The following is a 17,097-nucleotide window of genomic DNA, read 5'->3' on the forward strand; positions in this document are numbered from 1 at the left end:
AATTTCTCTTATCGATTATTATTTTTCGTAACTGCATCTTTTGGTGCGCTCGTTCGCAAACTATCTTCGAAGCAATTACTATGGATAGGAATTACATACTGTGATCGAAGACAAGGTGAATTTTTATGGTTTAAACGTTGTTTCTCGAAATGGCGCAGAAAGCATCTATAAGGCGCTGTATTAACCTAATGAAACTCCTTTTTAAGTAACGCGTCTTTAATGGAATTCGATCAGGCACGATTCTAGATCATCCGCGCGATGTAATCGATTCAGTCCTATCATTGACACATTTTCCGCACATGTGACAATTGCGCGATGAAACATGAAATCTGTTACTACTATTATATAGCGTGTTTACGTTCACACTCGAACGATCATACGTCGTACGTTTGATTTATTTACGATACGTTAAAGATTGTCTCGACCGATATCTGCCACGGGAATCGTTATAAAAAATTGATCCGATTCAAAAGCATCGAGCCGGAGAACCATCGATCGAGCAATTGTTTTATCTACGACTTCCTTTAAACGCTATTTACGCGTGTACCAATCTACGCGAGTAGCCAATCCTTCGCGCCAAAGATTGGCCATAGAAACTACCTCGATCGTATTAAATACAACTCGCAAGCACTTAATGGCCCACCTACCATTCGATCGATTGATCCACTACAAAAAGCTATCAAGCCGTAAACCTACTCGAAGACCGATAAGCATCCCACAGAGAGCCGAAGCTCGCGTTGAACGCAGCCGACGACGAGTAGAGAGCAAAAAAGAACACTCACACGGTACGTACACACGTACGTACGCGCGCACATACACTGAACGGCGCCTTTGAAGTCCGTAAAAATGCAAAGAAGGCGGAGAGGGGAGTAGAAAGAAAAAGATTCTGCCTCGAATATCTTCTGGAACTAGAACACGATCGCCGACTGTCGATCGAGCAGAACCTAGTCGGCCAGAGAAACCAAGAGTAGCTGGTTCGCTAATCAGCCGAGAAACGCCGCGATTACAATCCCGTGGAATGTGCTTAGAACCGTCGTTTCGAAAGGCTTCTACTCTCACGTTCTAGCGGCTGCGTGTACATATTCCGGTCGATCGCCCGTGTGCACGCCGAACACGCGTCCTCCGCGCATCGGTTACAGGAATTCGTCTAATTGTAAGATCAGAGATCGTGTTTAATCTCTTAACGCTCGAATTTTCTTGTTTTCCTTCGGCCTGGTCAGCCGCCCTTTTGGAAGCAAGCGATCGAATCCTTTTTGTTTATTCAGTTCTTCGTCCTATATCGACGAGTTTGCGGATTTCTATGCAAATTCATAATTTCGTGGATAGAATTAAAGAAACTTTCACGACGAGATTTAAAAAAATGAAACATAGAGTTCGATAGAGAAGAAGTCTTCGTTCGTTGGAAATACGGATATGTGTAAATAGCTTTCGTAGTATGTTATGTAAGTACTGCGGTAAATAAACTGATATCAGATCAGGTGAAAAAGAAAAGACAAATAGTTGGTGGAAAAGTAACAGGTGACTAACGCTATATACGAACGCGAGTATGTACGATTCTCGGCCTCCTTGGACCAGAGAATGTTCGATATATGTACTCCGTGAAATTGTTTCGAAACCATTCGCCTTATCTTAAGGAATTCTATGTAAATCACAAAGATTAATATTACGCGTAATTGAATTAACGCTTCGCGCGATTTGCTTTGATCTTGAAGAAAGATCGGTATTTAGAACAGCTGAACGGCTCTGTAATTTTATTACGCTGTCCGAGAATTAATCAATTTTACTCGTTCTTGGAAATTATTTTATAGAAGCTAGCAAAAAGACAATATCGTTAACGAATATCACGTATGGCTTGTTTTCGCATTCGATTAAATACGAAGAAATCGAACGAACGAATAGAAAAACAGTCAAAAGCGGATGAGTTTAATGGAAATGAAAGCTTTATTACTGGCTAATCCTGAAAACACTAATGGGTTTTGCTTGTATTGCTGTAAAACGTTATCGGTGGGAACGATACTGCAGTCGAATATGTTACTTAAAACGTTATCTATCCATGAAACTAAAGAGACAACGAAATTTAACGAATTTTGTGAGAAATTTATAAAATTCACATCTTTGAAATTTACGAAGCAAATTTTCGTTTTTGTAAAAAAAAAAAAAAAAAAAAGAAAAACCATCAAATGTCGAGAGTGCGTTCTATCGCCCTTTATTTTTACAATACTATAATTTTCAAAAGAATTGATCGACTCGATAATAAATAAAACTTGTATATAACGTATAATATTAATATATAATTAAAAAAAAAAACCTTTTTACGAAAACATTGATTTTCGATTTCAACGTGTTCGAACGTAACTTACGAGAAATCGACACGAGCGTTATCTCGTACATCGAAGATCATTATCGATTCACATCCTTCGCTTAAAATTACCATAATACTAAGAAGAACCGTAAGAAAGATCATTATACAGGTAAATGAATTCGCGCGATCAATGTCAATTAGGTTTCGCAACTTGTACACCGCAGCTACAGGATTCACTGAAATCACGTGTCCTTTCGAACGCTTCGTGGTAAAAAGTTATTTAAGGAGAGGTCAGGCTGTCATGAATCATTGTAGATTCGAGAGGCATGACATGTTGGCCTCGTGAGGAACGAAAGTTCACGAAGACACCGCACCGTCTGCATTGCTCATCTCGAGGCCGTTTAATCCCTTGCGGCCTGTCTCGACCGATATTAATTCTTATTCGATGTCATTTGCTTTAAAACAATATGCCATGCAGCGACTGAACCAACTTTGCATTTGGAATACGGTTTATCATCGTTGTTTCAATCGGCAAACGTTCGCTAAACGAATACCAACTAGAATTTAGTTCGAACAAACGGACTTCGTATTTGTATTAAATTTTGATCGTATACTAAATTTGTATGACGTCGATGCGTCGATCTTGTAGATAAGGAAAGAAACGAATATATCACGATACTAGGCGATACTCGTACGTCGTAAATGATAGAAAATTCCGAAACAATTAGACCAGAGAAATTAGCTTGAAAAGCGAACCACGCCTTTTTGATTTATTCGAACCGGTTTGGCTACCGTTTGTATGGCTTTTGTATAGAAACGAAAGAGTATTAGAGGTGATACTACGAAGCATAAATCGCTACATTTAATATCCGCGATTAATATCGAGCTACGAACATATATATAAGTTTTAATTGGCGCGATTAAAATTCTTGATCGATCAGAGGGAAAAGACACTACAAAGTAAAAATCGTTCTAATTTATGATCGCGATGCGAAGAAAAGTGCACAAGACCATATCTAATATCGGTAAACGCACTTCTCATGCATATTTTACCGTTTCTACCCTGGTGTTTGCTCAAACAACAAAATGAACGCTCTGGCTACGCTTCGAAAATTGGAAATTTCGTCGAACACGCTGAATTCTCCGGGGATCGCCATTCGATTGTTATTCGACGATGATTAACGCATCTAGATTCCGGAGCACGTAAATGTTAGTTCCATCGATTCTACCGCCCGACGTAAAATAAATATACTCCACTTCTCGTAAGTATATACGAATCACTAAGAGACTTTAAACAGATAAATTTCGATATTTGTTCGTATCTATCTCGAGCTCTACCAGCCTCGATGAAAAAATTTAACCGCCACGATACATTTTACCATTTCTTAATCGACGTTTGAGTAACGAAAGGAATTTTAATACTTTGTCGTCAAAACGATGCTATTATTTTACAATTAAATCGCGCGTACTACCTGCGATTGCTCGAATCGAACTTGAAAATTCGATGCTCCGTTTGACGTGTTAGACGCGTAAATTAATTCGTTGCTTTTAGACGTATCTGGTTCGAGTAGTCGATAGATGTGTCATATTTTGTAAAGAACTTGAGGATTTGGAAGATCGTCTTCTCATTTCGACGTATACCGATACAAAATCGGAAAATTCTCTTTGAAATACGATAACGTGATATCACAGAATGAGTGATATCGTATAATTGAAACGTACGATAATCTTCTAAGGACCAAGAGTCCATAAAAGATCTCGTGATTTTTAGAGCTTTTTAATGTATTTATAACGAGTTGAATTTTTGTTTGCAGTTTCGTGTACACGAGGTATAGCTTGTGCAATTTAACGGTCTACCAAATGGATTGGAAAACTTATGCACCGTCATCAACTCGAATAATTACCTGCCGTTGATTAAGTTCCGGTAATTTGGTCGATCGGTGTGTTCCACGCGCGTGTTCTTCGTTAATGATTTAACGAGCCACAGAGAAAGTTTATAAAGCGGAAACCTGATTCGCTACGAAATTAGGAAAACATATTTGATACATGGAACGTAATATTCCACGACTAATTGCTTTACAAATGTATGCTAATTAAACCGTATTAGCCTTTAAAAAATATCCACGCACAGTAATTGTAAATGTAAACACAGGAATAAATCTCAAGATTCGTCATTTTTCACTTTTACTTTTACATCTTACGTCATTTGTAATAAATAACGAAGTTGTTCGTTAAAAATATTTAGCGGCTCGTTGCGATACGTTGTAACGTGGAAAAAGAATTATACAACTTTTCCATCTTCTGTATTTTCTTCGATCCTCGAATAATTAATCACGCGCGCTAGATTTGCAAGCTTGACAGGTAACAAATATTCGCTCTTGCGATATTCGGTCTTGCAAAGGGATAATCATAACGTGCGACGCATTCCTTAAGCTAATTACAATTCTTCGAAAACTACGCTTAAATACGATGACCCGAACGACGGAAAGATCGATTAGTCTGCACTTTCACTGAAAGAAAATTTCAACACCTGCCCAAAAATTCTCGTAGAAAATCGAGAAGCGTATCAGGCGATATCCGTGCTTATCACCGAGATATTAGTCAGTTTCTTTCGGTTATGTAACGATTCTTTAAATTTGACCAATGACTTGGAACGAATAACCAACGAGTATTAGAAGTCACGAACGATCCAAACAGGTTTGCCAAACGACTAAAGAACGAATGGAGACTTACGATTTTGACAAGCGCTCCATAAATAAAAATTATCCGTAGGAAGTTTTTGTCCGTTGAAAAACGATTCAGTGAATTTTGCCAATAATTCGGAGTGAATAGCAAACACGGTTATCTGAAGGCACGCTAGACGGAGCGAATAAAACGAGAATTCGTTGGACAAGGCAACGTCCCGAACCGGTTGCAAGTGCAAACGAGCGCGCACCGATAACGTTATCGGAACCCGTTGCATTGTCAATCGCGCGGTTCAAAGAATCACCAATTTGGAGTAGCGATATCGTTATCTCGCGCGAAGAGAGTTCTCGATATCCAGACGATTGCACAAAGCAATGAAAACAAGAGAGTTAAGCCATTGACAAACACGGCTGGATAGTAATAGACCTCGCCAGATCTCCGTCAAGAAAGAAACTGCTACCGGTTATCGAGCACATTTACATTCGTCGTGTAGAAAGTGCACGCGATCACCGACTTTCCTCGTTCGGGAACGCGGACAGGCGTCGGATAGAAATTTCTGCCGGGCGATTACGCAACGGAAGCTGCGGTCTCTTCCGGGGATTTGGTGCAGCGTAGCGTGAACTGCGATCGCCAGTCGCCGAGGGATAACGTTTGGAATTTGCCAACGTTTGGGGAGAACAGGTTCTTCGATTGCGTCGGAAATTGCGAATGACGAGTTCCGATGGAAATTAATAATATGGGAATTATCGTTGACGATGTGAATCTTTGTGGTCGTTCGTTTGCTCGTTAATCGTTAGGTGGCTGTAGACAATAGCAATTTTGAAAATTGGAAACAAGGTTTCATATCTTGGCCATCTTATCGCGATAATAGGTAATAGGGAAAGTCGTTTGTTGGATTTTTGTAATCCAGAGGAAAAATGTCACCGTGTAGAAGAACCAAGTTTAACAACCCTTCGGAAACTCTGAATTAAAATTCTTCGTTCGTAACGTAATGAAATAAATAAAATGGTACAGCGATCGTCGCATCTCTCACAATTTCAACATCCATTTAGACTTTCGCCGCACGCGTTGTAGCCGCGTACCAATAAATTATAGGTAAAAATCAAACCTCGTTCGAACGATCGTTTACGTCCAAGCAACGACCATTCGACGCGAACCAAAAAGGGATGTTCATTCGTTTCGTGAATATTAAATTAACCATCGTGAAATCCGAGTATGCGTACCTTGCGATAAAAGATAACAAAGAAGGCGGTCAACAGGTTCATAGAGTCGAATCGAAAGACACACGTATCGATGAGTCTGAAACCACACTCGGATTACTCGAGTTATCGAAATTCTAGCAACTTGATCCTTGGCGATCGAGAATTTTGTAACAGCGTACATCGCAACAACGAACGTTTATGATGTTGGAAATATTCGCAAGTTTATTAAGAGCGAAAGCGATGTAACTATCAGTGACTATGTAATATAAACACGATCTTGAATTCAAGTAATTTGGCCAGAGGTTTTATTCAAACGGAAAAAAGATAATTTCGATGCTTGGTTTTTTTTTTCTCGGTGGGATCTGATCGTGCTGCTCGTTCCTATGAGGCTGGTTTCTCCTTTATTTATAGTATCCTTCCATTTCCACGAGTCATCGTGTTCGCTAAGGTTCCGCTGGCTGACGATCGCGCAAAGTTGTCTCCTTCCGACCGGATACTCCCTTCTGATCGTAAAGCTTGCAAGTGTAACACGCGACGAGGGAACGCGTTCATCCTACGAGTTTCTTACTCGATTCGCGGCCCTTTTTTCCCCGCACCGTTTGTCGAAATAATGGGGAAACGGTGGTCTTCGTGCTTATAAACAGGGCCTTTCAAATCTTCGAATACCTTTGTGTCTGTGTAATTGACCGAAAAGAAGAACGATAGAAAAAGCAAAGTAAGAAAAGCAAGCGCGAAGGGAACTTTACGAATAGATGGCGGATTGTTTATGTAAATTCGTATTAAATCTCGACCGCTTAAATCTCCTACAAATACGCAAACACTTTTAAAGTAATTCGAAAATCTGTAAATAATTCGAAAAAGAAAAATAATGCCGAATGAAATACGAAACGTCCATAAAACAAATCTATAAATAATTTGTTATTTTAGGTTGCGGTTCCTCGCTTACTATTACGGATCAGATGAGTCATTTCAACAAATACTATAGGAAAAATATCGTAGACAATTTCGGTGGATCGTTTCAACAAAAGCTAGTTAATATATTTTCAGATGGAAACTTTTAAACGAAATGTAATCGACACTTACACAGTGCCTTAGAGCATCGAATCCTTCCAATTTAACACTCCAAATATTAGAACCTTTTTGATAGCTATTTTCGGAATAAATCGTTTACAACTGCGTGAGTAATTCTATCTAAATATTATAATCTTTTCGATAATTCTTTTCGAAACAAGTCGTTTAGAATTCAACGAACGAGCGAAAGGAAAATTCGTCCAAGAAAACTCATCTCGCCGAGGAATCAGGTAGAAACGGAAAATGCTATTGTACGAAAACAATGGGCCGGCCCCCGAAAGGTCGGCGAGATCTTCGCATTTTTAAAAAAAGCTGTTTTCATTCTCTCGACGATAACGTTGCACGAGAAAACGTTTCACCGAGCACGCCTAGGTCACGCGACTTTTTTGCAAAATATACAAACCGCGTGCGTAAACTATACAATCGCAATCGTCTGGAACAATATGATCGTTTGCGAGCCGATTTGTTTGAGTACGCGGAAATCGAACGCGAGTTCGCATAATTTACGACGTTATTTTCGGTTTCGCGTGACTCATTCGAAGTTACAAAAACCTGATCGGACGGGAACGTGGCTTGGAATTCGACCGAGAGATACTCGGTGCAACTTAAATCTCTTCGCTTTCGTCCATCGTTGATCGGTGTTATAATTATTAACGTAAAACCGAAAGAAGAAGATTCTACTTGTTTATCGAAAATAGAGAATTCGTGCGTCACCAGATCAGGACTAAATAGAGGAAATTTCCATCGTTATAGCGCACTTAGTCCCTTAATAGCCCTTAATAGAGTTCGTTCACACGCGTCTTTAGATAACCGTGTGCAAGAATGTGAAACATACTCGAGAGTATCTTCGAACAAGAATTCCTACGCGCTCTCAGCTTCGTTTTATCATCGACGCTACTGTTTTATGCCGCTACCCCGAGTCACCGTGATAACGATTGTTACCGATGTCTCACGTTGGAAGCATTCGTATTCGACTTGCCGGTTCTCGCTTCCCTAGTCTATTTATTTGTCTTTCGACTTGAACTTCGACCCCTTGAAACGAGTTGGCACAGGAGAAGAACGGAATTACGGTAGTTGTCGAACTTGGTGCTCGATTCGAGTCGTGTTCCTTTGAAAAAATACCATAGAATATCCTAAAATAACGCAAGTCAGGCTAAAACATCTCTCAATATTCTATAATATCGTGAAATATTCTACGATATCGCAGAATATTTCAAATAAACTGCTCATATACGTACGAAACTTGGAATTTCGATAGTTGCAATTGCGATAACGACGAGAGTCACGTGTCTCTTTAATTAAAAGCAGGACTAATGCGATTCGCGAACAGGAATTAAGATCGAGAACTTGGATGGATCTCTTGGTTTGATAAGACGAGGGGGAAGATATTTGGGAAAAGTGCGACGAATTGAAAACACGACTGCTTACGTTTCGCTTTCTATCGGATTCTATTTATCAACGATCGTTAGTTCTCGATCGATGACATGTCTCTGTGAACACGGTGAAGCTGGATACTCGAGACTCGTAAACGAGAAAACAAAATGGTCCTTGACCATTTTAGGTGAAATAGTATTAAGACGCATATGTAGTTGCATGGAATTATAACAATTCGTAAACGGACTCGCAAAGTATTTTACGTGATACAAATCGAATTAACGATCCAGAGAATTCGGAGGAACGAAATTAGATGGAATAGACGATAAGTGTTTTCGCCGCGTAAACAACGAACCGTAACCTCGAAGATCTCGCAACGAAGTCGCTGTATTCGTGGATTACAAGGGAAAATGTAGGTTCCTTGCGTAATCTGACCTTTGATTCGACTTTGCTATAACGCCTTGTTTCAATGCAACTTTCATTGTGCAGAAAGGTCATAAGACAAGAGAACGTACACGTGTATATACGAATCGTAGGAGATCGTAACGTAACAATGCAAAGTGTTAATTATAGATTTTTCATCGTGCGATATTCTTATCATTCGTACTTATTGTCGGAGAATTCATCCACTGGAAAATTATTCCCCATTTCTCAGACACGTAATAATTCATACATTTTTCCTGGAAATCGTCGTGCAATCGGTTGACACGTTGCAGAACGAACGGTGTACTCGATATGATATCATCGTGTCCATAAAGATCAAGGATATCTTGCACGCGTTATCGATACGAGAGCCAAAAGAATATTAAAAACCAATACGAATATTTGCATAAAGAGGTTTTTACCGGTACCGCGAAGTAATTGTTTCTTAGCGACGTTTCTTCCTTGACGTTTGTCACTGTATTCATGGTAACGAATGCATGGTAACGAAGCAAAGTATTTTCTTAAGTTCGAGCGTAACAAAATACCAAAACTAAACGCCAGTGGTTAAAACGTTTTATTATAAATAAGATAATTGAAGCAATTCTGATCTCTGCGATACTACGATACTTTTCCAACGTATCGAACAACCAGCAAAATGTCATCTCGATCATATCCTAATATCGATAGAATCGAGTGGAATAAGGAGAATGAAAGCACAACTATGACATTTCGTTTCAATCGTAAAATTCGAAACAACTGTATCATTCCTCCGTTTTGATATCTTTCTGCTCGTTCTCGTCTCTAGATCGCGTCGAACAACCGCGCGTATCGACGTTGCCTTTATCATACCTCGAGATCGATATTTAACTCGATAGAATAAGAAGAAGAAACAGGAATATCCATTGTAGCATTTCGTTCGAATCGCGAGACGTTGTCGCTCCTTTCTGATATCTTTTTTCCCATGAACGCGTTGCACGTATCGAGGACGTAACCGCGTACAGCAGCAAACGCAGTTTCTATCGTACCTTAAGATCGATAGTTTCACTCGATAGAACAACGAAAACGAAAGTAATAGAAGACAAAAACAAGTCGGAGGAGAAGGGGGAAGAAATTGATCGATCATCCGTGGCGTGGAATTTTATTTCGATCACGCAATCCAACGGCGCCATCCCACGTTCCTCCTCTTGTTCGCTGTTCAAGGTATCGAGGATGCCTGACACGTTCGTGAATCCGAATCTCGTGTTTGTACGGCCTATTCACGGCGTAGACATAATCGTGGCGTGGCTGCATAACGGTAAAAACAGATCGGCGTGCATTCACTTTTCCCCGTTGCGAGCGGAGTGCAGTTTCTATCGCATATACCAGACGAAGACTGCTACAGGCATGCAATACCTTTTAAAACTGACGAGTCATCGATCCACCCAGTCACCGTGTACAAATAACTCTAATGGAATTACCCTTTCCTTTCGGTGTTTCGTTTCGAGATCGGAGCCGATCCGCATCTGCCGCGATCCGCTCTCCCTATTCCAGATCGAATCACAGAGTTCGATGAAATTAACGATCGCTACCGAATATCAACTTGATCACCGGAGTCTACGTTGTGCAAAGTACATTCTGATTAACCCTTTCGCTACAAGTATAGACACGTATACGCGTATTATAGGATATACATGTGTATACGCAGCAGTAAAATATCGACATACGTATGTACGTGTATCGCTGTCCATAAATCACAGGGCACTTGTTAATCTTATACACAAATTTCCAGGGAACAGGTTTCTAATAAAATGTTCGAAACGGCATAATTCGGTTTTCCTTATGGCACACGCCGTAACTTTCTTTCTATAAATTTCATTCGTTCGAACGAGATGTTAATTAGCGTCCGATCGAACGAACTTCTACCTGTTAAATCCACTTATCTAAACGTGCGAAATTACAGATAGTAGAGAGAATCGCTGGACTCTTATCTCATATTAGATTTACTCGTATCGCGAAGTTCGTACGAACGTTTGAAAGAAATTTGAAAGAAAATCTGTATCGTTTTTTAGATATTCCAAGATTTATTGTCGTAGAATAAAATCTGGTGCCAATTAAAGACTGTTCGCTGGAATTTCAAGCAGAACCTCGTACCTTGTAATTCGTCAAATAAGTCTCCGAAACGTATAGATGCTATTTAAACGAGCGGTGTCTATTAAGGTTGAAAAGTAGGCTAACGTAGAGGCTGAAGATGATTCGATGCTCGAGTGAAAGCTCTGACAACTGAAGTTGAATGCAAACCTTGTGACACCATATACCTGCGTAATTTCTTCCTCCGTTCTAATTGCTCACAGAATTTTAAACGTAACTCGATATATTATGTTTCCGAAAATTGATTTCTTCTTTTATACAAACGTACGTATAATATCGTCTTAAGTCGCAATTTTCCGTCTTCTCTGTTACGTAATTTTCAATTTCTTATTTGCAGACGATTCCGGTGTGTCAAGGTTCGAGGGGAAGGTGACGAGCAGGTTTCAGACGAGAATCTTCAAGATAGCTCGAACGAATCCGGCAAGAAACCTCGTCGACAGAAACGAACATGCTCGTGATAAACCAGCGTCAAAGGCATCCTTGTTGGAGGATGCTGCTCGCCATCGTCATTTTATCCGGCCTCATTAGGTATTGCGAACCAATGTCCACGAAGAGGCTAACAGACTCATCTCCATCGTCGTTACCTACGTTATCGAGAAGTTCCGGCGAATCGAGGTCACAGAATCTTGGCTCGCCGAGTGATCTAGCCTGGCAAGCTTGGCTCCTTCTGGGCTCGCAAACAGGGGGACACTCTAGCTTGGATTCCGCCAGTTTTCTTAAACGAATCACGCCTAAGAGCGTATTCATCGCTCCTGAACTACCAGCTTGTCCCGATGGATATCGAGCGGACACGATGGGCAGATGCGTGAAAAGAGTGATCATCAATCCTCAAGCTCACATCGGTTTCCTTTTGCAACAATTGAACAACAGATATAGTAACCAAGCTGGTGGTCCCGAAGCGTCGTCTAATAATAAAAAAAAGTCCAGTGGCCCGCTGCAGCTGAACATCCCGTTGTTTTCCGACACGAACACCAAATCGGTTCCGGTAGACCACGAGGAAACCAGAGGAGACCACTCGATAAACATACCGATCGTGGTTCCTTCGAGAAAGGATGTGCAAGTAGAGGAGATAGAAGAGGAGGTGGAGGAAGTGAAGGAGGTAGAAGAAACGAAGAACGTAGAAAAAGTAAAGGATTTGATAGAAACGAAGAACGTAGAAGAAGCGATGGACGTAATAGAAGTGAAGAGCGTAAAAGAAGCGAAGGACGTAATAGAAGTGAAGAGCGTAAAAGAAGCGAAGGACGTAATAGAAATGAAGAACGTAGAAGACATGGAAGACATAGAAGAACTGAAGGAGGTAATAAAACGAACGGGCTTTTTTACTCGTAAGAGCGGTATTCATAAACGGATCAAGTTCTTTCGATCAAAATGAGCACAAACAATGTCGTTCAAAGCGTTGGACATTGTGTTCCGTTCTACCATGTTTCGCTAGAATTTTAGTAAAGTACGAGCTAGATGACACCGTATTTAGACTCATTTTCATTGAAAAAATCTTACTTGTTCGTTCGTAATATGATCATCAACGTATAATAACAAGTACAATAGAATTGAAAATAGAGTTAATAGAGTACAATAGAGTTAAAAATTCTGTGTCGATTATATTGCACTTGCAGGTTATTCAAAACATTCAAACGAAGCTATAATTATTACTTTGAATATTCTTTGTTCTTTGAACATCCTTGCTAGAGTTATCCTTGCTTTATCGAATTAAAAAACCTTGTCCAAGCCACTATTATTCCAAACTTCGAATAACGAACCCTAACGGTCAAAGTAACTTTATCTAATACTTGGTCGAATTAAAATTTTACCGATCTGTATTTATGTTGTATCAGACGCTGAACACCAGCGAAGGAAACGAGGAGGAGGAAGAGGAGGAGGAGGAAGAGGAAGAGGAGAACGAACCCAGTGTCACCCCTGGGAACACCACTATTTCTGACGAGCCTTCAGAAAACGAGGAAGACGATCAGAGTACCGCGTCTACGCTCGACACGATAGTCCCCGTAGCGGAGTTCGTAGACGATACGAACGACACGAATTTCTCCGACGTGATCGACTATAAGATCCCGATCGATCTCCCCACGCCGTTGAATATATCCAACGTAAGAGCAACGAACGCTAGCGACGATCAAGAATTGTGGGGCGAAGAGTCGCAACTCTTGAACTCGACCGAAGTGTCACCGATGTTAATTCTTCTTTCATCGACGACAACGATGTCACCGAATTCGATAGCACCTGAGATAGAACTAGAACTGGCCAACAGTACTCGGAGGACTGTTCAATTGTAGTATTGTTCTCCGTTTATTAGATCTGTTTCTTTTCCTTTAACTCAACTTCCTCTCGTGGAGGAACTACGATTGATGATACCTGACCCTACTACCGGGGTCACAAGCATCTTCTTCGTGAGTTCGTGAACCTAAATCCCGGCACGTGCGTACGACATTGCGTATAAACTACACGTAGTAACGCTATATATGTAATGTTATCGTAATTCATAATTCGACTGTACGAAAGCAAATTGCTGGATTTACCTTAGGACGCTATTTTCTTGTCGCCGAGTATTGCACGTAAAATTATTCTTCGGTATTTTATCTTTCACCTGTTTCTTATCGTTTCTTATTTATTCCTTATACGAAAAACGCAAGATCGACTAATTTGCGATTATTTCTCTTATTATCGTCACATGAACGACTTTTAAAGAAGATGGTCTTGTGACAATCGAACTAGACAATGATCCGTGATCCATCAATTGTATATACAAGTTTTCCTTTTTGAGTTCAACTCTTTGAATTGAGGTCATATCTGAATTGAGATCTGAGACATATTTGACGTTTTACCCTGACTAATTTATTACAATAACTTATTTTTAAAATATGTTTTTAATTTTTGACTATAATTTCAGTTTCATCGTCAACAACACATCTGCGCTGATATGTTTCTATTAAATTAAGTTGTGCGTGCATGGATGTAACATATAGTATTAGTATCAAAATATATAAAAAAAGAATGTTTTATAAAGAATGACATAGAAGAGTTAAATAGGATCTATGGATCTTCGCAAAGAATCAATCAAAATCTTACCACGTTTTCATAATACTGAAATTCATATATGGACGCGTGCTTGTAATAATAATATGACATAGTAAGAACGCGCATTTGTATACTCGTATAATCACAAATTACGACATTTTCTATCGAATCATGAAAAGATCATCTTCGAAAATACCCGTGTACTATGTATATGTATATGCACCGAAATCTGAGTTCACCAACTCACGGAGAACATGCTTGTGACCCCGGTATATCGAATCAGACTGATTTTAGCGGTATTTGCTTTATTTATAGAACATTTATAGAACAGAGAAATCATGAATCCCTCTGTCACGAATAAATCTCTCGAAAGAGGTGCGCGTTAATCTGCTCGGCAGCGACCAAGTATTGTCCATACAGTTTCATCATGTGCGTCATCGTGTCTGCTCTTGTACGGAGAAACATAAACTGTTGCGATCGTACTTTCTTTCTTGAAATTTGTTTTTTTTTTTTTCTTCTTTTTATACGTGGATTAAAAAAGGCAGAGAGAAAGAGAGAGAGAGAGAGAGAGAGAGAGAGAGGGAGAGAGAGAGAAAGAAGAGAATTGTAGAACACGTGCTTTGGAATTTTGATATAGAACGTAAAGAAAAGATATTGTGATGTAAAAAAAAACGAATCTCTATCTTATCTTGACACAAATCTTTTTAAAATTTGTTTAGTTTAGGCGTATACGCGGTATTATTTCTTTTAGGATATTATAATTGAACAAAATTAATGAAAATTACTTTATGTACAAATTAGTGACAGTTTCACTATGAAAACGTATCTACTAGTAATGTGACATTTTCCTATAAGAATATTAATAAATAAGTAAAAAATTCGTTTCGCTTAAGAAACTTAAATATTTGTTACCTTCTTTTAATTTAATTTTTAAATTCCAAATTGCAACTGCGTGTATCAACCAAGATCGAATGTAGTGATATTTAATTTTCATCGAGATGTGATTGACCATAACTGAAGGAAATCGTCATATTAAATTCTATGAAGAACAATGAACACTTGCATCTGCAAAAATCGCAACACTCTATGTCTCTCCAGTGTAATTGAGTCGAAGCTTACACCTACATTGTATAGCGAAAATACGTATCTATGTAGTATGAATGTTTTCGGTATGCGATTTGATCATTGTTCTATGAAAGCACAGCGCTCCGAAGATAATGCTCGGAACAGTGTGAATCGGAATCACCTCGTCGTTTAGCTTTACGACCGTTGTTACGATAATTCTTTTCCACTTTTTACACGTACGATAACTTTTTTGTACGAAAATACGCGGTAGAATGCATGCAATTACGGAAAAAAAAAAATGCTTATTATCAGCATTCATCAGATACCATTCGAATTTTTGACGAAATGAAATTATATCTAATTACGTGTGATTATCACGTAGGTACGAAACGAAAGTTACGAATCTGACATCGCGGCCAGTAAATCTTTTTTACTGCTCTACGTATGCTTCGATGTGGTGTGTAATCTCTCTTTCTCATCTATTTGAATGTTGGTTCGTGTACATATTAATTTTATTAAGAGAAATTGTATATACAACGCATAATTAAGAAGCGTCATCGGCGTTTTAAATGTGTATTAATTGTAACTGTATAAAAATATTATTGTATTATTTATAGCTAAATATATCGATGTATATTACACATTGTCGTGTCGTGTCGTGTAGGAGTCGTTAGATCGCAGAATGGAAGAACTTATAAAAATCACTCGATGTTGGTCCTGTACCAAAATATCATGCTTCGTTATTATTTACAACCTTCCAGGCATGATAAGCGATTATGTTACAAATCATTTTATTCATTAAGCATTTTTTATTGTACATAACTTAATTGTTAAAGAAACTGCATGTTACGTTGTATTACTGGATGTACTTTTTATTCCTTTGAATCCCCTAGCTATGAAAAACTTCTCTGTAGACTCGTCTCTCGTTGCCTCCGGTCTTATGGATTTTACATATTTATAAAATTTTATCAAATCTTTCTCAAATTGTTGAGATTTTCCACCGTCCCATATTTTACAGACAAATGTTCCATTTCTTTCACTAACTTGTAAAGCAAATTTCAAAGCAATATATGCGAGTTGTATTATCATCTCATGATCTAAGTCTCTTATGCCAGACGCATTTGGTGCCATATCCGATAAAACTACATTAGGTTTTTTACCATTTAAATGTTTTAGAAGTAGATTTCGAGATGCTGGATCAGTAAAGTCCATGCCACTCAATAATGTTGCACCTTCGATCGGATATATAGGTTGCTTGTCTATTCCAAAAACAGTTCCAACATCGCCACCTTCCTTAGCATTTGCATTTGTTGCTTTAATAGCAACTTGTGTCCAACTGCCAGGAGCAGCCCCACAATCAATTACGATATGACCTGGCTGCAATATTTTAAATTTATCATTGATTTCTAACAGTTTGTATGCACTTCTACATCTATAGTTTTCTTTTCGAGCCATCTCCACGTAAGGATCTTTTAACTGTCTTACAAGCCATAATTGCGAGCTATGCTTCTTCCCTTTTAAATCTTTTGGTACTTCTCGAAATAATGTAGTACAACTATGCAAGTCCCTTAATATCAAAAAATTTCGAGAAAAACGCTTCATGATATAACCTAGCTAAATGCTGGCAATGTTTAAAAAAGAACTTCATATGCAAAATATATATACACAAATGAATCGTCTTCTTATTTTTATAATTCAGTTACTATTCGATCATTCATTACACAAAATTACTCATACAAATTAAACATCGTCTAAATAATATTGTAACACTTAATGTGGTCGAATATAATATCTTGTATAGTTGTAAACTACGATTCGGCT

General features: G+C 38.8%; 1 protein-coding gene across 1 annotated transcript; it reads right to left on the reverse strand.

Annotated features, from left to right (window-relative positions):
• Positions 1 to 15,991: 15,991 nt before the first annotated feature.
• Positions 15,992 to 17,095, reverse strand: LOC126863977 (rRNA methyltransferase 2, mitochondrial). Its single transcript, XM_050614791.1, has one exon. The coding sequence runs from the start codon at positions 16,876 to 16,878 to the stop codon at positions 16,123 to 16,125; it is 756 nt and encodes a 251-aa protein (XP_050470748.1). The 5' UTR covers positions 16,879 to 17,095; the 3' UTR covers positions 15,992 to 16,122.
• Between the last annotated feature and the right edge of the window lie 2 nt (positions 17,096 to 17,097).

This window comes from Bombus huntii, chromosome 3 (genome assembly GCF_024542735.1).
Source record: "Bombus huntii isolate Logan2020A chromosome 3, iyBomHunt1.1, whole genome shotgun sequence".
In the NCBI taxonomy this organism is placed as follows: Eukaryota; Metazoa; Arthropoda; class Insecta; order Hymenoptera; family Apidae; genus Bombus; species Bombus huntii.

Bases quoted from the DNA above. Each gene is read 5' to 3' on its own strand.
- LOC126863977 (XM_050614791.1), bottom strand. From the start codon at position 16,878: ATGAAGCGTTTTTCTCGAAATTTTTTGATATTAAGGGACTTGCATAGT.